Source organism: Cyanistes caeruleus, chromosome 7, assembly GCF_971803275.1.
Source record: "Cyanistes caeruleus chromosome 7, bCyaCae1.hap1.1, whole genome shotgun sequence".
Lineage (NCBI taxonomy): Eukaryota > Metazoa > Chordata > Aves > Passeriformes > Paridae > Cyanistes > Cyanistes caeruleus.
The window spans coordinates 41,169,065-41,190,186 of NC_141707.1; the positions used below are offsets into that span (position 1 = coordinate 41,169,065).

Sequence of the window (21,122 nt, forward strand, 5' to 3'; positions counted from 1 at the left end):
GTATAGAGCCACATATGTTACAGAAATTTTCCTATTATTTGGATGAAATGTGGAGATCAGTCATTGGTCCCGTTTACACAAAGTAGAAAGTGCAGGATTGGAATAAATAAAATCTACAGGATAGATTCAGAAACTTAGGAAAGGATGATATAAGCATTTAAAAAGCTTGGCAGCCCTCATTATCCCACACGTAATTGAGCTGGAGGCAGCCTTCGATGAGGTTCCTGGTGCGGGTGTGGACTCTGCAGTGCAGGGACACAGTGATGTCTGTGGGTCCGTCTGAGGTGCCACAGGCTCGGCTCTCACTGCAGGGCCAGGACACTCCCTAAGGCAGGGACACCACAGTGTCCCTGGGGGAGTCTGGGCAGCATGTCCTGTGCCCTGCTGTGCGTGCCCTGCTGTGCGTGCCCTGCTGTGCGTGCCCTGCTGTGCGTGCCCTGCTGTGCGTGCCCTGCTGTGCGTGCCCTGCTGTGCGTGCCCTGCTGTGCGTGCCCTGCTGTGCGTGCCCTGCTGTGCGTGCCCTGCTGTGCGTGCCCTGCTGTGCGTGCCCTGCTGTGCGTGCCCTGTGCCCTGTTCTGCGTGCCCTGTGCCCTGTTCTGCGTGCCCTGTGCCCTGTTCTGCGTGCCCTGTGCCCTGTTCTGCGTGCCCTGTGCCCTGTTCTGCGTGCCCTGTGCCCTGTTCTGCGTGCCCTGTGCCCTGTTCTGCGTGCCCTGTTCTGCGTGCCTGTGCCCTGTCCCTTCCTGCTGAGTGAAGGGAGCCTTGGCCAGTACAGTGAGGGATGGGGGCTGTGCCAGGCTTTCACTGGAGCTGCTCTTGGGCCATCAGGGAGTTTTGGGAAGAGCTAGTCTGTGCCTGTGGCTGGGCAGCATTCCAGGGATTCTGCTGTATGTGCTCTGGTGCTTCCCTGCTGTTCCTGTTGTGCATTGTTTCTGAGCTCCCATGTTGGTGTTGATCTGTTACCTTGAGTTAACAGCTTTGTAGAAAGGGCCTGGAGGAGCAGGGTGCTGTTCCTCCTTTCTTGGAATGATATTTGTCTAACAGGTGACTGCTATTCCATAGTACCATAACTGTTCTGCACTTAACACAGGAGTTTTCCTGCTTCAGCAGAGCACAGCACTGTTCAAACACATTCACCAGCACTGAGGATACAACACCCTTAGGCTGAAGCCAGTACAGTTGGATTTTATCAAGGTGTGGGTTTTGCTCCAAGGAGCTGTTCTGTCTGAACACCACAGGGATGTGGGTGGTAATGTTGTTCAAAGGCTTTATTGTAAAATGAGGAATTGAAATGTTTGAAAAGGGGAATTTCTGTGGTACACATTTTAGATTTTTGACTTTTAAGTCATACTGCTCTCAGAATCTGAGTCATGGAAGGCTGCTCCCCACAGCCTCAAGAAAACCAAAAACCAGAGTACTGTTGGAATAAAAATTGCTAAGATGCAGTAGTGTCTCTGTATATTGACTGTAAAAGTCTACTAAGAAGACAATGAATGACATAGATTGTGCCATCATAAAAGGGAAAATAGAAATAAAGGAATTGCAAGTGGGATGTGTCAACCCTTTTGCACTCCCACCCCCCCCATCAGCATTCCTCCTGGAATACTTACAAATTCCAAGCTGCAATCTGGATATGTGTCTAGTAAAAAGCTGTTAACAGGAATTACAGTATTTTTTAGTCATATTTAGTTGCATTACTATTCTGTGTTTTTCAACACCTTTTGAAGCAAACTCACATATTCTGTATTGAAAAATAAAGAATAACATCACCAATATTAAATCTGTGTTTGAGTCGGCTGTTGTAGAAGTTTAATTTTCAAAAGAACAGAGAAAGAAAATCCTTAGTCTCTCTATTAGCACTGAAAGTGAAAAAACAAATGTTAGACTTCCCGTCTCTGTATTATCTATTAGTAATCCACCTTCTCATTGCATGTAAGGAGTAACCCAAGCCTCTTTAACTAGTTCAGTAAACAGTATTTCAGGTGGTCCTGACTCTTATGCTAATACAGTGATGCTAGAACAGCTTTTTAGTTCAAGAAATATTTTTCTCTTCATAGGAAACTTGATGTTAACCCTAAGGATGAAAAGCTGAAAAGTGCTCCTCCTTTTTCTATTTATTACATTAAATTAAAACGTTGCTTACTTGTGTATTTACATTTTCCCAGTGGTTGTCTGGATTCTGCAGTGGAGGTGGCACAGTAGTCATGCTCAATTGTTGCTGGCAAATGTTTTCTTGTGTTAAATGCTTACATTTCAGTGCAACTCTAGGCTGTTTATTTTGGCACATCACCTAATAGACGACAAAATGTTATATTTAGCAGGTGACTGCTGCCCAGAGAATGCCTCGCAGGTTACAGCAACATCTGGCCACAATGCAGATTTGCCCACTGGCGAGCAGCCAGGCTCCCAGGACACTTACAGAACCAACTTGGCCAAAGGAGTCTCAATGTCACTGCCGTCCTCGCCTCTGCTGCCACGCCAGTCCTATCTGATGCAGACCAGAGCGAACAAGAAGTCTCCAGGTAAGATGAAACAATGAGAAACTAAAATCTTTGTAACATGTTAACGCAGTTATTGATAAATGTTGCATAAAATAACACAGTAAAATCATATTAAGCTTTTGCAACAAGAATGAGAGCAGTGCATGTTTCCAGGTTGAAAAACTAATTGGTTATTAAATAGAATGTATTATTTCATGTGGCAAAAGATTATTCTATTTGGTGTTGCGGATACTGGTATTGAGGCATCTGAATATGATTAAACCGGGTTATTTATGGTTATTTTATCAGGTAGAGGACTGCTGCAAAAGCCTTTGTGAATGCGTTAGTGTAAGAATGAGTGGTGTTTGTGGCTTTTACAAGTCATTTATTTTACTTGTATCTCCATATACAAATGTATTAATAGATAAATTGCTGTGGAAATGACAAGAAGGTTGTTAGTTTTCAGTGGTTGTGTCCTCAGTGGGGCTTACCCACTGGAGTGGGAACCAGGCTAAATATGGGGCTCCTTTTATCAGCATTCTGCACATAGAAGTCATTCCAGCACACTGGCATCGCTTGGGTTCAGTTGGGTCGAGGTGGAAGAGACAAGTGAAACTGTCCATGTTCCTGTTGTCTGTGGAGACACTCAACAGGTTAGAGTTTATAAGGTCTGGGAACAGTGTCAAAAGCTGGGCTTTGTCATCACAGAGAGTGCTGAACAGCTGATGAGTCGTGACTGAAGAGCCATATTCACAATAGCTACAAAGTCATTCCACTGTGACCCACAGCCAAGGGAAAAGATTTCCTAAGATTCTACAATGCTGGGAATTTATTGGCATTTATGCATTATTATTTTGTACAAATCATTATTTTGTACAAAGACCTAACCAGGTGATAGGAGGCTGACAAACATTGTGCTATTCCTTTGACTTTCACCAAACTCTAGCTAATGGAAGATGATTTAATAAATTAGCTGTCTAGTATCTGGGGCAGGGGTAGTAACAAGATTATACTGATGTCCTGATTTCAAAGCTCTCTGTTTTGCTAGCATGACAGCAAGTTACAGATCTTTCAGGATCTTTCTTCTACTACATAGCTAGAATGAACATTGTTTGGTTTGGTTATCTTACAGGTGTGCAGCTAAACCGGTATTTGTTATCTTAAAGGGGTAATAGTTGATTGTAGTCTGATATAGGAGGCTCAACTAAAAGAATGAAAATACTGATTTATAAGGGATGTTCCAAAAAAATGGATTGTGGAGTTTAAGATATGAATGAAAGATGCTGCTGCTGCACTTGAAATAATGATTTGCTGCTTTCCTTGCATTAATGATACAATAATGCTTTAACAGAGAAAGGTTTCCTTGGAAATAAATTTCCATCAGTGAATGCCAGAGGTCACTGCTGGGAGAGTCTTGCATTCATGTACAACAGAACTTTAATAAGTTTTGAAGTTAAACTTCAATTAAAATTTCTAATTAATAAGCAAATTAATCTTCATACCTATTTCTTGAGACTAGACTAGGTCGGAGAACTGGTTTCATCCTGGGCTGTGGTTCTGTGCCCTACCCTTGGGAGCCCTGGGGACTGTTCCTCCTGCCAGCACTAAGCTGTCCTAGCTCCAAGGTCCCACATCAGGCAGTCCCTGGGATCAGTACAGCTACAGATCCACTTAGAGCCAACAAGAGGGAAAGGAATGATTTGATAAATCAGCTCTTCTGCAGTCAAAAAAGCATTAAGAATTTCTAGCAAAGCAATGAATTACTTTAAAAATGTATTATGTATGTATACAATTATGGAATTGTATAAATCTGTAGTTTGTCCCCCTTGGGAGGAGACTGGTGTAACTGGTGATACCAGCTTTAAATATCTGCACTAGGTTTAGGACAAAGCTAGAGCAGGCTGCAGGAATGACTGTCGGTGTGGAATGGCACTGAAGAGAAGTCAGAGTGATAAACTGGAGTGGTGTTTGTCCACCAGGGAGAAAGGCAGCTGTGAAAAGGAGACATTGCAGTCACTGTGTGTGGCAGTGTTGCATTCACCTGCTGATGTTGCAGGGTGTGAAGGAAAGGCTGGGGTTAGTTCCTGGAAGAAAAATCCATCTAGAGCTCTTAAAGAGCAAGTGGCTGCTTCTGCCTCAGGCACTAAGGAGCAGTCACGAGAGCACAGCAGGGTTTATGTTTTCCCTTACTGAGATTCCTGTGCCCTGCTGCTGAAGCCCTGTCCCACATGAACCTTCCATCAGACCCGATTCAGCCATCCTATACTTCTGGAAAAGAGCTGCTGTTCTGCAGATGCAGTTCACATTTAAATTAATCCTTTTCATCCAAGGATTAATTCATGTGTCCTGTTCTAGATTAGTGCGTGAAAATAAATTTACCAAGAATTCTTCTACTTGTTGTAGTGTTGTATATCAGGTTTGCAAGTACTGTAAGTCACTTCCACAGCAGTTTGTGAGGAACTGCAAAAAAACCCCTGAATTTGCAAAAATTCAGTAAAGGGTCTCCTCCACATTTTAAAGTATGAATGTTAAAAATACATTCTGAAGATTTTTCTGTGCTGATCTAATTTTACAACTGCTGCATGGTTTTTTTGGCTCTTGTAGAATGAGTGCTTTCTGTTGCCCAACTTTGATATGTTTGAATATACTTCTGCTTACAAATGACAGGTGTGGACTATTGCCTCCTTAAAGAATGTGATTTTGTTTCAAAGGAATGTATTTTTAGCTGCTTTTTCACCTGGACCAGTGCCTCTTATTTTTGTTTGACAGTAGCGTTGGAAGAGCTCCCTCTGGTGTTGGTGCGGAGCTGTTGGTGTAAGAAGTGAAATCGACACAAGAATCTCTACTAGAGATAGAAATGTGTGTTCATGTAGGACTGACACTTCCTGACCACTATTGCTTAGCTAAGAAATTAGGTTGTCACTGTGTTCCCATATTGCACTTGTAGGTGAGGATCTGAAAGAGCAGATGGGTCTGGCCAGATGGTTCTGGGGAAATGATGTGTGTTACCTTGTGATGGGGTGGCTGGGCCTTCAGAGCTGTGTGGCAGTGGGACTCTGGGAGCCTGAGGCTGCAGAGGAGAGATGCAGCTTTTCTTTAAAAGCAGTCACGGGTCTTAAAGTGCTCAGGAGAAAGAGCGAGAAAGCAATGTAGTTTTCAGAGACTTAATGCAGCATCTGAGGCTGCTGCCAAAGGGAAGGATGGGATGCTTAATGTGGCTGAAGTGCCACAGCCTAAATAATAGGGTGGGGTTTTAATAAACAAAGTGTGAGAGAGCTCTGGTGTGCCCTTGAACTCTGAACCAAGGAGAAGGATGTTTTCTGAAGACCCGAGCTGAGGAAGGGGAAAGCCCCTGTATCAAGGACAATGTGGGACAGTTGGCATCAGGCCCACAGTCCCTCTGCAGCGTTCCCTGAAGGGGTTTTGCTCTGTTAGCATGGGAAGTGCAGAGCAGGAGGAGGCACAGTTGAGAGCCAAGGTGTAGTCCTGAGTTACACATCAGCACTGAGAAGAGTGGGGAGACCAGCTACTGGGGTTACATGCAGTATGCAGGTTACACACCACATACATTGTGTTTGTTTTCTAGCAGACTTGGTGTTCTGAAAAGCCTGGAGCGCGTGTTTCTCATGAGAGTGGAAGTGCAGCAGCTCGCTGATCTGTGTGATAGCAGCTGTGTGTGTAAGAAGTAATTTCTCTACTTTTTGTACATCATAGAGAACAGATACAGGACATAGGAAGCTCATGGTCCATGTGGAGTTAGACAAGCTCAGCTTGTTCCCATTGCAGGTTCGGTCAGGAAGCCCAAGTATGTGGAGAGCCCCAGGGTGCCGGGTGAGGCAGTGCTGGCCCTGCAGAGGCGGCCGGAGCCGGGAGAGCCCAGCGCCAGTGGTGAGTGTGTGCGGGGTGTGCGAGTGCCTGCCTGGTGAGTGTCCACACTGCCACATAGAGAAAAGGCCTTGTGGTGTTTTTCTGAACTTGTTTTTTACTATGAATTGACTCAAACGTCTAGCTTTGCATTCCTTGCAGTTCTTCATGTTAGAAATTTTGTAAAAGTTTGCTGGCTAAGGCAGTAACAGTTAACTTCTGTGCTAGGAAAACTGGGAGAAGCCACTTCCCTAGAGCTAATTGGCATTCTTGGAAAGTTTCATGATTAAATCTGACTAGTGTGTGAGAGTGTGCCTTTTACAGTGAATGTCATGACACATATCTCAGTATATGTCATGTATTCTTAGATTAATTTTTCAGTTTAACTAACCTCATTAAGGTCAGTGGATATTATTGATGATGTTTCAAGTGAAAATCCTTTTGTTTTCCTTTTGTTTCAATTTTGGAGGAAACTACAGTTTAAAAAAAATCAGTGTTTTCTTTCTAAAATACAGATGCTTTGTAGCAAAACCAGAATTATTTGAAATTGTTTTCACCATCTACTTGATATGGTATAGTTACCCTGGTTGCTTTTGTGCCTTCATTGTCATAGCCATCTTCTAGAGCTGGCATTAAAGTTCTAGGTCCAGCTGGAAGAGCATGTAGTCTTCATCCCCTGATGTGAAGGTGACCGTGTTCCTCTCACGGAGCTGTGTTCCCATGTAGTGAGGCTGAGGCTGCTGGAGGTCAGCACCAGGTTCTGCTATTCAAGGATCTAACAGTGGATGCTGGTTTCAACACCTTGGGCTCTTAGCTTTGGTCTCTGTTACTGACTGAATTTGGTAGCATGCCTAGCGTTTACTCAGACTTATCAGGTATTATAATTTTTCTAGTAATAATAGTAATATTTTTTTTAATTTTGAGAGAAGAATGAAGATGATTTCACAAACTGTAATTTCCAAGATTGAGGGCCTTATAGTTCCTCTCCTAAAATTCATCCCTAAGTCTGGGCAGCTACTTCTCTCACCCACTGAGGCACTCTGTAGCAATTGTTTGTTGCACAACATCTCCCAAAGTTGAAGTGCTAGAGCTGTTTGGTGCTGGCTCCCAGCATGGAGGGTGGCTGGAAGTGGCCGTGCAGCTGCTCCTGGATGTCCCCCTTGGCAGTTCTGGGGATAAGAACTCCTGCTGGAAGCTACTTCTCCAAGTGGTAGGATGATGCTCCTTATTTAATTAGCTGTTTATACCTGAGGATGGGGCAGGCAGGCCTGTGTGTGTGTATGTAAAATAATGAATGAAAGAAATAAATGCCCTGTAAATGTTCCTGTCAGAGCAGATGGTCACAGGTTGGTGGGTGGTGCCACACTGCTGGTATCAAAGAAGGAAAATGGCTGGAAATGCTTGTTTGTGAGAGTCCATTAGCAAAAGTGTGTGCCAGGGCAGAGCTGTGCTTAGCTGCTTTTGTTGCAGGTTGCCTCATTTTGAATTTCATGTTGTTATATCTGTTGTATGCTAGAAGACATTTCAAAGCACTGTAATGATAAAATTAAATATCTTTGCTTCAGAAGAGCTGGGAGATTTAGAACTAGTGTCACATCTTTTGCATCTTTTGCAAGCAAAACAAAAATGTATGGCACTAGTTCTAGTGTTAACTGTGAGATTCCAAAACATCTGTGTTATTAACCTCTTCATGTTTTTATATGACAGAAATAGAATTTCAGCTTGCCAGTAACCTTTAATAGCATTGAGCTTAATACGCTCTTGGGAGAATCATTGTGTTACGTCACTCATCAGTCCAGTGATGAACTCATTGCACTTGAACATTTCTGATTTTACTGGCAGGTGGGTTTTTCCCTCCCCTAGATTTGCACAGTTATGCAGAGGATTCAAGACCCACCAGCAATTAAAAGTCTGATGGACAATTTGGTTGTACTTTTTATGCCTCTTTTAACAGTTTTCAAATATAAGACTCTTAACCTTCAACTTTTTTCCTCCCAATCCAAAGCAAAGCCTGACAAAGACTCAAGCTGTTCTCCTGCAGCACAAGAATTGATGACAAGATTGGGGTTTTTACTGGGGGAAGGAATCCCAACTTCTTCTCATATGGAAGAGAAAAGCGAAGTTATGGTAGGATAATGGAATATAATATATTTAATGTTCATCTTGTTTCAGAGAGGACTAATGCTATTTCCTCTATCTGCTAGTTGCAGTTACTTGATATCTACCCAAATACCATCCATTTTAATAGAGATACAGTAATAGAATTGGATTTTAATTTTAACTAGTGTTTGTTTTCAAGAATTCAAGACCAATTCAGAATTTCAAAACACACAAACTGAATAGACTTCTCATAATTTCTGGAGGCTAAATCTAATCGACTATGAATGTGAATAACTTTTAGAATTCTGGTTGCTTTTAGTATTTAGGAGGCAATTTTTGCCTTCTCTTTTCAATAATTTCTTAGAATTGAGAGGGTCAGCATTTTGTTAAAATGAGAGCATGCTTGGGGAGAAGGGTGTGTTTCTTTATTCCTGAGAAGTTCACTTCAATCAGACAGTTCTTCTCTGTCATTTGGGGTAGAGGGATTGGAGAGAAGCAGGCAGCTACTCTCCATATGAAACTCATCTGCTAACTAAAACTTCACAGAAATTACCAACCTCTGCTCCTCCCGCTTACTCTATCCACTTTTAGTCCCAGCCCTCCCATATTGTAGTGCATCAGTTTGGGTTTTCACACTGAGAGTGAAAAATTACTAAGACTGCAGTTCTAGGTTTTTTCAACTCAAAGAATAAATACAAGAGATGGAGGGGAGGGGTATCCAGTAAAGTGTTAAATGGAGAAGAAATCTGCTTCACTGCAGCTTTTTCCCTGAACTGTGAAATTCCCTTTTTAATTCAGAGGTCACTTTCTTAGAGTAATATGAAAGATTAAAATTCCCAGTCTAGATAAAGCTTTCACTCCTTGAAGTTTTTCCTTGAAAAATGGGCTCTTTGCTTTGCTCTTATTCTACTGCAGCTTGAGGTCTCTAGTTTTCAGCCCAGCAGGGTCCTGGCTGCTGTGCAGTGAGTGTTTCTTGTCTTCCCCCGGCAGTGTGCGGTCTCCAGCCAAGGTGTGAGTCCCTGTTCCACCCTCACCAGCAGCACCACATCGCCCAGCACCGACAGCCCCTGCTCCACCCTCAACAGCTGTGCTGGCAAAGCAGCGGCCAACAAGGGCAGTCCCTGCGGCACCATCAGCACCCCCAGCTCCACCCTGGAGAGCAAAGACAGTGGCATCATAGGTGAGCACTTGCATTAGCGCTGCACATGGTAGAAATTACTTTCCCCTTAATTGTGCAAGTCTGAGCAGCTGTTTTGTGTCACCATGTTCGATTTTACACTGTCTATGGATCCCATTTTGAAAGATTGAAATCCTGGTCTTGCCTGTAACAGCTGCTGCTGTTATGTGTGCATTTATCTTCTTTTGTTTTCCTGGTGCAGTTCTAATTTCTCCACTTTTTCCTTTGAAATAATTAATTTCCTCTGTTTTTCTCCATTTCTTGTTTTCTTATGCCTTTTTTTCTTTTCCATTCCAGAGGTCTTAACAATGCTTTTCATAATGGTAAAGCACAGCAGGGGTTGAAGTTGATTTAATTTCCAACTGAGGAAACAATAATTGATGTGATTTCTTATGAGAATAGCTTAAATTAAACTGTTTGAAAAAAGTGTAGACTTTTGTGTAATTGTCATGAAAATTAAGCTAAAATGGGGTATTGTGGAAGAGATGAAATTGGGTGATCCTCCATTGAAAGATGGCTGAATTCAGGGTATATATGCATCTCGTGTGGGGAGTCTGTGACCATTGGAGGCAGCCATCCTCACAGCCCAACTGTTACAAGCCACTTGTACCAACCAGCTGAGTATAAATCATTTTTACTGACCAGTTATCCTAAGAGACATTGTTTGTCATGGGTCAAAAGACTCTTGTATAAAAACTTCAGTGTTTCAGTTGAAGAAAATGATTTTGTGTACTCACTCCATGTCAGATTGATACATGATCAACTTTGTAAAAGATCTAATTTTGATGGCATGAGCATCTTGATGCAAAGGAAAGCATATATCAGAACTGTTGCTTTTGGAAAATGAGCTCAAATGTAGATACTGATATGAACATACTAGCCATGCTTGACAAGCTTGAAATAGCCCAGGAGTATGTCCCTGCTCTAAATAAGGTCAGAATGGCCTCAAGTTTGTTTAAAATAATGTACTGGCATGACAACATCATTGTTGTATAACCTTGTAAGTATCAGTGTTTTAAAGAAAATATTTTAGAACAGTGATAAAAGTTTGCTTATTGAACTACTGAAAAGGAGGGATGAGTGTATGCGTGCAAGAGCAGAGGGAACTTCCTGATGACTCCTTCAGTCAAGTACATGTGGTTCATGGCTGTGGGACCGTGTGGAAATCATCTGCTGCTCCTCTGCAGAGCTGCTGTTCGTGTCTCAAATTCTAGTGTTTGAACACCCCCTGTCTCTTGGCTACACATGGCAGCACCCCTTACATCTATAAAAGCAAGAAACCAAGAAGAGGTGCCTTTCTGATAAGTGACCTGTGCTTTTGCTTTTTATATACAAGTATGTCTGTGCATTCAAAATTGTTATTAGCACATGTGCCTTTTAAATTACGTTTAGCAAGTATATGTTTTCTAATGTCTTTGACAGAGTTCATTCAGCTATGAAAATATCTTGCTCTTTGTGCTACTTATGTGGGCCTCCTTTGTATTTCTACTCTCGCTATGTTTGCTGCACCAGCAGATTGGTGGGAAAGAGGGCTTTTCTCCCTTTTCCTCTTTTTTACTTACAGTTCAGATTTCCTTTAACTTTCCAATGTTTTAAGAGAAGCTGAATTCTTTGCTTCTGTTGAGTTTGATATAATAGTAGTAAAGGCAGGTTTTAAACTTCAGCAAGCAGCTAAGCAGGAGAAAAGACTGGGCTGCAGGCCAAAATAAAAGCTTTGCTGGATCCTTGCTACCGTGTCAGGATGGAAATCTTGAGCAGCCAGATTTCCTGGAGCTGCATTTTGCTCCAAGAGGAATTGAAGTCCTAAAGATTTCATACTTCAGGAGGAGCCAGATTTTTTGACACAACAATAAAAATGAAATAAATTCATCATATGGAAGTACAATCAAAGTGTATGCAGAGATTAATGGAGTGCCTGGAAAGTTGGGTTTTTTCTTCTACTGCCTCTAAATTGTGTCGTATTATTGGTATTTCTTAGAATGCAAACTGTTGAATTGAGGCATCCAATCTTCTATTTCTTAGGAACATGAGCCTAAGCTGGAAGAATGCAGAGTTGTACAAGTACCCCACCATCCTGCACGTCTGAAGCTGCAGTACAGCTGGTGTGGAAAAAAAGTTGGTCCTTCCTTGACTGGACCAGGCTCAGCATTGCAGGAGCCACCCCCGTGGTTGCATTTTGTTAGCAGTCCAGTATGCCAGAATGTTTTCCTTAAGGAATGGGCCAGGTGACTGTAGAATAGCCACAAATATGGCTTTAACTTTAAAATTGATAGCCTGTGAAGGACCCAGAGTTCACACCGATATTATAGTTTGAGCTGGTATTGATTTTTTTGGTTTTTTTTTTAATCTTGATGCTCTTTTATCCTATTTTGTATTTTCCTCTGCTGCATTAAAGTGGTCAAAGTGCATTGAGTGTTGGCTTAACATTTAATAAATATTTGTTGTTCAGTTATTTTGTGAGAGTTTAATGTAAGTAACTGAAAAACCTTTAAATTAAACAGAATAGTTTTAGTCACTAGTTTTAGTATGTATCTAATAAAAAAGTATATATCTAATTGGTGAAGGAGGTTATTATAGTTTTATCAACCTTTACTCAAGTAGGTCTTCAGGAATATAAAGTCTTCACCTTACTACAGGAGGCCTTTATTAAACACAATGTCAGACAAGTACAGACACACCGACAACCCTCAGCGATCAGTCTGGAACATTTGGATCCCACTGGGTGAAGCAGTTGGTGTTGTTCTCACCAAGGGAGTCACTGCGGCAGCGGAAACTGCCGTGCTGTGCCACAGCATCCAAAAACACCTCGGTGGCCTTATCTGTCTTTTAGCTGAAGGTCTCTCTAGGTCTGTGTTGCTTATTGACTAGCATATGAAATTTTCCTAGCAGAAAAAGCCCTCTTTCCTTCCAAGCCTTTATTAGCCTCTGATTTATACTGCAGCACTCTTTGAAAACATTAATCAGTATTTTTAATATCTGAAATTTTATTACCATTCTTTGCTGGTTCTGATTCATCATGCATCTACTCCTGTTTGCTCTTTCTGACAGTGAAATGTAGTAGGTGCTTAAGAAAGGAACAGTAAATAGCTTACTTGCTGGAAGGTTTCTGTCAAGATTAGTTTTCCAAGTACATGAGTACAGGCTGATTGTCATCCTGATGTGATTATGTATTTTAGGTGAGACAGACCTGTGAACAACTTTGAACTTTTGTCATTTATGTTTCACAATGCCATTTGAGAAAGAAAATCCTAATGTGTATGCCATGTTCTTCTCACTATACTTGTTTTTTTTCCCTCTCTTTTAGCCACTATAACAAGTTCATCAGAAAATGATGATCGTAGTGGATCCAGCTTAGAATGGAGTAAGGATGGGAGTCTCAGAGCTGGAAAACACCAAGGCATCAGCTGTGATAGAAGAACAGATAATTGTTCACCAGTTGCAGAAGAGGAAGCCATTGGATCTTCTGAGAATTTGCCTAAAGAAGTACCAACAGGAGAGGGTCCCCTTCCCTACACTCAGAGTTCTGCCTCTTTAATAATGCCTCGTCCAAACTCTGTTGCAGGTAAAGTCCTGAGGTCAAAACTCAAGGGTGTTCTAAATGATAGGACATTTCTTTTGAGTCTTTCTGTTGTTAGTATTAAAGTGTCTCTATAGGATAAAAAGAAAAAAACCTATGATCTGGACTGAATAGATGAGCATTACCTAAGTTGTTTAAAACTGTCATCCAGAAGGCTTTTACCATGCTTTTTGGTAGGTATTGATTAGGTCAGGACTTTTGAGACATTTCAGAAGTCCTTCAGTTATTCCAGGACTCTGCCTGATGATAGGTAGTGTATTGGCAGGTAATACTCGAACCTGTTCTAGCACTTCTGACCTCGCTGATGTGATTGTTCCCACAGTAAAAAAGGAAACTGTCTCTTTGGGAGAACTGAAGACCTTCTAAACAGGGAAAAACTCAACTAAATCTTTAGTGAACTTGATTGAAATGCATTTGTTAAATGTTACAACATGAATGACTTTGTTGCAATTGTCTAGAAAAACTTTTCTGTAAGTAATGAAAAATGAAGGACCGTAATAATACCATTCTTTGTAACTTGTGTTGAGAGAAAAATAAGCTTCGGTTCTTTAATACTCTAGCAACAAGTTCAACCAAATTGGAAGATTTGAGTTATTTGGACGGACAAAGAAATACTCCTTTACGAACTTCAATTCGCTTACCTTGGCACAACACCGCTGGCGGAAGAGTGCAGCAGGAAGGTAAAGGCAGAGATGTTTACACCTGCATCTGTCTGGCACGGTCACACATCCCTTCAGCCCTTTGCAGCGTGGGTGGGCTGTGAGCTTTGCCAACAGCCCTGTCACACAGTGTTACTGTGGAGTGCTCCTGACAAGCCACTCTGCATATCTGCCAACAAGATGCTTGCTTACACTTTTTCCTGCACAATGCTGTGGTTTAGAGATGGGATGTGTGTGCATCTGTTACAACCAATAACAATTAAAGGAAGAAAAATTTAAGTGAACTGCTAATAAAACTGATCTTGAGGACTGTATGTAGATATTATGCTGCTCTCTTCCATTTATGGCTTTTCACAGTCATAGATTAATGCTGAAACAGAAGTTGTGTAACATTACATTTGGCTAATGAATCTTTAGAGCATATTGTTGATGAATATTATTACTCCTGTAAATTTTAATGTATTTTATGCAATCAAACCCAAATTCTTCCCTAAGTTATCAGGTTTCCCAGATGTATATGTCAAAGTAATCAAAGGTGTACCTACTGTTCCTGTGACTTGAAAAGTACAGAAAAACAAGGTTGTAATTTTTTCTGTATTAATTTAAGGGTTTTTTTTAAACAGAAAGATGATGTTATTCTCTGTACCTTCTTCTGTTTCTCTATAAATGTCTTTACAGATTTGAACACCTAACACTGATGCTCAGCACATACTTAATTCTAACCTGAAAAATGATGCTTCCCCATTTATAGAATTATTAATGCATTTTTAATAAAATCTTTTGTATTCTACAACTTACTAACTTGAATTCAGTTGTAAAAAATTAGATTATACCTGTAGCTTCTTTCCTCTAAAATTTAATTAATACAAAAATTATGGAGATGACCTGAACTGAGGCAATCAGATTATGTTTTCATGATGAAAGCACTAGAATGTCTGATTATGACTGATAGTAGCAAAGCTTCTAAATTATGTTACCTTTTGAAACCATGCTGTTTGACTGCATGTCAAGTTTCTTCTAATAAACTTTTCTCCCTGACATGTCTTTTCAGCTCGTTTCATCCCCTATAAGCCTCAGGACATTTTACTGAAGCCACTGTTGTTTGAGGTGCCAAGCATAACCACAGATTCAGTGTTTGTTGGAAGAGACTGGCTGTTTCACACCATTGAAGAAAAACTGCAGAATCCTGACCCAGCAGAGAACAGGGGAGCAGTCATTACTGGAAATGTGGGATTTGGGAAGACTGCAGTCATTTCGCGGCTGGTGGCACTCAGCTGCCATGGAAGTCGCATGAGACAAATAGCCTCCAACAGCCCAAGTTCATCTCCTAAAAGTATGTTCCTTTTCTGGGTAATGGTCTGGGTTAATGTGCTGACATCAGGAATCACATGTTTGCTTTTTTGGCTTAAGGTAGTCAGGCCTCATCAAGTCTTTAGAAAACCCTTTTTTCTAGCAAAGGCAGGAGATAAAATTTTGTGTTGTGACAAATACCTTCAATGTGACATAAAGTGGGCTCAGCCTATCAAGAGGTGGTAACACGGAGGCAGTGTGCAGGATCTCTTCCTTATGCCAGGCAGTGTGTACCCCAAACTCTGAGGATGTGTCTGCAGCAGCTTCGTCTCTCACGAGTTTGGAAAGGGAGCAGTGAGCGTTTCTTTCCTTCTGTGTACCTGCTATGTATGCTTTCCATAGAATTTTTGTAGAGGTGAGACTAAAGCTATGGAGAAGCCTTTGTCTGCTACTGGGATCCATAGCATCCTGTCACCAGACCAGTCCAGTGCCTACACTAACTGGAAGGATGGTGTGACTGTCATTACCTGATGTTTGCCCAGCTGATGGCTGACGCTTCAAATGTTATTAGTACTAATAATGACAATGATAAATTACCCAAGAGTTTGGTCATACACTAACTACTAGTTTAAATGCGACATTGTATGTGTAGTTTTCTGAAGGAAACTTTTCACATCAGCATGGTTTTGCTTTCAGTAATTCTGTAGTTTTGATCTAAAAGTCAGTTGAGTTGTTTTAAAATCTTGAAGTTGCAAATGTGTGCCTGTATTTATCAGATTAATTGCAGGCTTATTTTATAATGGTATTGCTCGGTTTCAATTTTTACTCTAGCAGTAAGGTAATCTGTGGTGTTTTCTTAGAAGGTAATCTGCTATTAGCAAATTTGGTCTCTCTTGTATCTGTTACCTTTTAAAAGCAGGTGGTGACTCCTGTCAGGAGATTCCCTTGAGCCAGTTACCCCCATGTGCCCCTTCGTCAGGTGACACCAATACAATGAAGACGCTGACTTGTCCTGGTACTCCTGAATACAAAACTCAAACAGCGGATTCTGTGAGACGCCTCGCTTCAAAGGTGAGTTTCACTTCCTAAGAGAAGGACACAACCTCTAACCTGGGGGTCAGTTTGCTTTGCAGAGCCCCCCAGGAGGCTGCATGTGGTGCTGGGAGAGGGGCAGCACCTGGGCACCTCTGCATGATGGTTGATGAAATCGGTTGCCTGCTTCTTGTACTTGAATCCTGCGTGGTCTTACAAAGAGTTACCATAACAATTTGTCATCAGTTTTGTGTGGGTGTGGGAGCTTGGGATCCTTTCCTTGCCAAAGGGGCTGCATATTTTCTACAGACAGCTGCTCAGTGTACATTTCAAAAACAAAATTCGGGGCAGGGGGAGGTGGGAAAGATAAAATGTTTGGTTATGATTGGCTATGATACCGGTTGAGTCTGAGTGTAGTTTTATTTTCCATACTCTAACAGTCTGAAGTAGTTTTTGTATTAGATTAATATGTTAGGTGTTTGATTTTTTGGCCTAGATAGTAAAATTAATTTTACTGAATTGCATATTTTATATGAATAATTGTAGGGAAAACATGAGCTCTTTAACATTTGCAGTCTTTAAAGGGATACATATTCATTTGAAGCAGTGTTATGAAAACCACTGAAGTGCAGGCTCTTTCTTCACTGTGAACACCACATTTTCCTTGTGGTTCGTTTTGGGGGTTTTTTCCCCCAAAGAAACATGGTTACATCCTGGTTTATTTTTAAGTAATACACAGCTTTGGAATACTTGGAATAAAGCCAGTTTTTGTATTTCTCCACTTGCTTCTGTAAGCATGTCTTTAATGTTGTCTGTCATTTCCTTTTGCCTGATGGTCAGATTAGTCCTTAGGTCGTTACAGTGTGGAACATGGTGGTGTTAAATTACAGCTCCTAACTAGGTTACCTAGTCGGACTCTCAGGTTACTTTTCTTGTGCTCAGTTAATCAGCTCCTTACCCACTGTATCCAAATGCTAGGAACTGAAATAGTTACATTTTTCTGCCAGAATCTGACACTTTGATTTCTTCTCCTCTGCATGCCCTGCAAGGTCAAAACCATATTTCATTGCCTTCCTCTCTGTGTTTGACCCAGGCTGTCAGAGACTGTTACAGCATGGGATCTAACACTGAAAAGGATTTTGTAGGTTGAGAGAGAAATTTAATAACACTTTATCGTAACTGCACTAATTAGTAACCAACTAAAATTTTGAAAGGGTAATTAATGCTTTTTACTTTGTAATTCTGCAGGTCGTTGCTTATCATTACTGCCAGGCTGATAACACATACACGTGTCTGGTCCCTGAGTTTGTGCACAGCGTGGCAGCTTTGCTTTGCCGCTCACATCAGTTAACAGCATACAGAGATCTCCTGATCAGAGAGCCTCACCTGCAGAGCATGCTGAGCCTCAGGTCTTGTGTCCAGGATCCAGCAGCAGCTTTTAAAAGGGGAGTGTTGGAACCACTTTCAAACCTCAGGAGAGGTATGTTAAACAGAAAGTGACTTGGAAATGGATCTAAACTGCATGAAGAGTGGAGAAAAATATTAAAAATAAATGAAGCAGAACATTCCTGGAGAAAGGGATCCCTTAATTCTGTTAGTTGTTTGTAACAATAATAGATTGGTTTTGAACAGTTGATTAGTTTTTAAATTCTGTGAAACTTATTAAAGGTCATAGAAACTTTATATTTACTCTTTTGCCAGAAGATGGGAAGATGGCTATTAGCTTGAAGTTAAGGCTGGCACATTCACATTAGAGGATTTTTTTTTTTTTAGATGCATTTGAGTTTTGTGACATCCTTTCTAATTTTCTGGGCCTAAACATCTGCAAAGTGGATGTGGGTTTTGCTTGGTTTTAAAACAGATGTAGCAGTTTTCCAACAATCACAGAATCTCCTGAGCTGAAAAGGACCCATCAGGATCATCAGTCCAGCTCCTGGCCCTGCCCAGACCCCCCAACAACCCCACCCTAGGCATCCCTGGCAGCGCTGTCCAAACACTCCTGGAGCTTTGGGGAGCTCTGGCAGCCTCAGGGCCATGCCCATTCCCTGGGGAGCCTGGGCAGTGCCAGCAGCCTCTGGGGGAAGAACCTTTCCCTGATCTACACCATAACCCTCCCCTGACACAGCTACAGCCCTTTGTTTGAGTATGATGTGTAAAAGAAAACATGCAGCAACATGATTTTTGTATTTAATAAAACCCTAGCAAACTCCTGTTGAAAACAGCTCCTTCTCAGCATATGCCAGCTTGAGCAGATACCTGATCTGTGGCAGAATGGGGGCTTTGCCTGCATATGAACACAGTATATCATTCCTGTTAAAACTGTTTTTAATCTCCTAAATAATGCTTAAATGCCATAAGATATACTGGTATGCACAAAAATTTTTGTTTCTTGACATACGGAATTTGAGAATAAAAATGTATCACTTTAAGGGAGAATGTGTTTTTATCCTTTCCATTTTTGTTTTCAAATTTCAGAGCAGAAGATTCCTGAGGAAGACTACATAATTTTGGTAGATGGTTTAAATGATGCTGAATTTCATAAACCTGATTATGGTGACACAATTTCTTCATTTATCACAAGTATAATTTATAAGTTTCCTCCCTGGCTGAAGCTTATTGTGACTGTAAGAACTAATTTCCAGGTAAAAACACCTTGTAATGCTTTTCTTACACTCAAAGACCAAATGATCATTTATATTGGTGCAGCTGCATTATTATGAAAAATACTGGGTTTAGAGGAACTCCGAGCCTCTTGGGGTTTTTTCCTTCCTTCGTTCTATGTTTATTTGCAGTGCACAGTTACAATATTGGAAGCCTTTTCCATTGTGAATCAGTGTTGCAGCTGTCAATAGTGCTGATAATACAAAAAATGATGAAATTTGAGTCTGTTCCCTTGTACCTTCAGGAGTGCGGTGTTAGGGTGCAGGTGTGCTTCAGTACAGCCTCTGAGAAATTATTTCTTCTCTTCCTTCTTACCACTAGCACTGAGAGTGTTTAACTGCCTGAAGAGTTTATTCTCAACTAAATTTTTGGCTTTAAGAAGGGATTTTTGTCATAGGGACAGTCCCTTCTCTGGATACTGGAGAAGCGTGTCTTTGCTTAAAGCATCTCACTAGTCCGAAAGTGCAGCTGTTTGAAATTCATTTAGTGGAATAGAGTTCCTTTTTGTGTTGTTTTGTGTTGTGTTGTGGAAGTCTGGAGATGTTTGTTAAACCTTTCTAATACTTGACTCTATGTAAGAAGTTCCTGGTTCTCAAACTTTAATTTTAGAAATTTTAAAGTAAAACTGTAGAAGTTACTTTATGCATGAAGTTTAAGTTAGAAGTTACAGAAGTGTTTCTTTAAAATAAAGATATTTTGGACCTTTATTTACATAAACATGAAAGTGTTCTGTGTAATAGAAACATGAAAGTGTGTTCAGGTGAAGCGTCTGTGCTGTACTTGGTACTTGCACCTTCAGGCACATGGGGCTGGGGATCTGTGCACTGCACTTTTCTGGTATGTTGACACTGGAAGGTGAAATAAGGGGAGTCTTCTCTCGTCATTTGTGATACTAAGTAAAATGTTCCTGCCTAATAGATCATTCCTTTTGCCTCCCCCTTTCCCTGCCCTTAGGGTCCAATTCTGGTGACTGTTTTCCATTTCCTTAACTTTGAAGTGGTGATTTCTCATCCCCTTCAGTTGTTGAGTTTGATCAGTGAAATATTTGAGACTTTCCTATGAAAAATGATAAAATGTAGAAATACTGTTCTGTCTCTTATGAGGAGGCAATATTTGCAAAACCATCTCAGGGGTGCTGAATTCCTTTCTAATCTGGTATCACTACAGAAGGGAAATGTAGCAGAGATGCATCATTGACTTCTCAGTGCTAGAATACTGTAATGTCTTTGGGTTTTCTTCCTTTTTTTCCTCCTTTCTCCCTCACAGGAAGTGATAAGTTCACTACCGTTTATCGCAATATCCCTGGACAGTTTTCCAGACAACAAAGGAATTCACGATGATTTGAATGCTTATATTCAGTACAGAATTAATAACAGTCAGGAAATTATAAACAACATGTCTTTAAATGGAAAAGCTGATGCAGCTACAATTGGGAAAGTGAGTAACCACCTGATGATGAGAAGCCTGGGATCTTATCTGTATTTGAAACTCACTCTGGATCTTTTCCAAAAAGGTCATTTAGTAATCAAAAGTGCAAGCTACAAGGTTGTTCCTGTGTCTCTGTCAGAGCTGTACTTACTGCAGTGCAATATGAAGTTCATGACAAACTCTGCTTTTGAGCGAGCTCAGCCCATCTTGAATGTGGCATTGGCATCCCTGCATCCCATGACAGATGACCAGATTTTCCAGGCTATTAATGCAGGACAAATAAACAGTGAACAACAGTGGGAAGACTTCAGCCAGAGGATGGAAGCCCTTTCATGTTTTCTGATCAGAAGACGTGACAAAACACGCATGTTCTGCCATCCTTCCTTCAGGGAATGGCTTGTCTGGAGAGCAGAAGGTGAAAACACTGACTTCTTATGTGAGCCAAGGTAAATTAAAACTGCAGTAATTCATGTTCAAATAACTGAAATTAGGTTTTGTATATTTGATTGCAGCAGAGAGGAAAGGGTGATGTTAAAATACAAGAACACCTAATTTTTTTCCAAAATAAAAACTTCTATATATTTAGAGGTATAGGCAAATAGATAGATTTAGATTCAAAGTTGACAATGCATAATTGGCTCTACAGAAGTTTGCATCTGACTTTGCTGCTTTCATGGAGAAATGAGAGTACTGTATTAGTTAGTATTGTTACTAACACAGCAAAATTTTTGAGAGTCCCATGCAGCAGCACCTTGTCTATGTAGTGTAGAGTGCAGGAATAGAAAGAACAGATCATTTGGGCTTTTTTAAACATAAAAATATTGAGACATTTTGTGCTGTAATTATATCCTGGACTG

At 40.9% G+C, this 21,122-nt stretch overlaps 1 protein-coding gene across 30 annotated transcripts in view; it reads left to right on the forward strand.

Annotated features, from left to right (window-relative positions):
* Positions 1–21,122, forward strand: part of TANC1 (tetratricopeptide repeat, ankyrin repeat and coiled-coil containing 1) — a 67,127-nt gene that overhangs the window by 31,114 nt on the left and 14,891 nt on the right. For 7 of the 30 annotated variants that reach the window (XM_086896513.1, XM_086896522.1, XM_086896505.1 and 4 more), the window contains 11 exons: positions 2,316–2,519; positions 6,264–6,365; positions 8,347–8,468; positions 9,432–9,621; positions 12,923–13,180; positions 13,756–13,875; positions 14,906–15,187; positions 16,064–16,215; positions 17,425–17,656; positions 18,652–18,818; positions 20,104–20,711. In XM_086896513.1, the coding sequence (XP_086752639.1) occupies positions 2,316–2,519; positions 6,264–6,365; positions 8,347–8,468; positions 9,432–9,621; positions 12,923–13,180; positions 13,756–13,875; positions 14,906–15,187; positions 16,064–16,215; positions 17,425–17,656; positions 18,652–18,818; positions 20,104–20,711 (2,437 nt within the window). Of the gene's footprint in view, positions 1–2,315; positions 2,520–6,263; positions 6,366–8,346; positions 8,469–9,431; positions 9,622–12,922; positions 13,181–13,755; positions 13,876–14,905; positions 15,188–16,060; positions 16,216–17,424; positions 17,657–18,651; positions 18,819–20,103; positions 20,712–21,122 lie in introns of all 30 variants that reach the window. The other 23 variants (XM_086896511.1, XM_086896519.1, XM_086896521.1 and 20 more) reach the window with 7 other exon arrangements.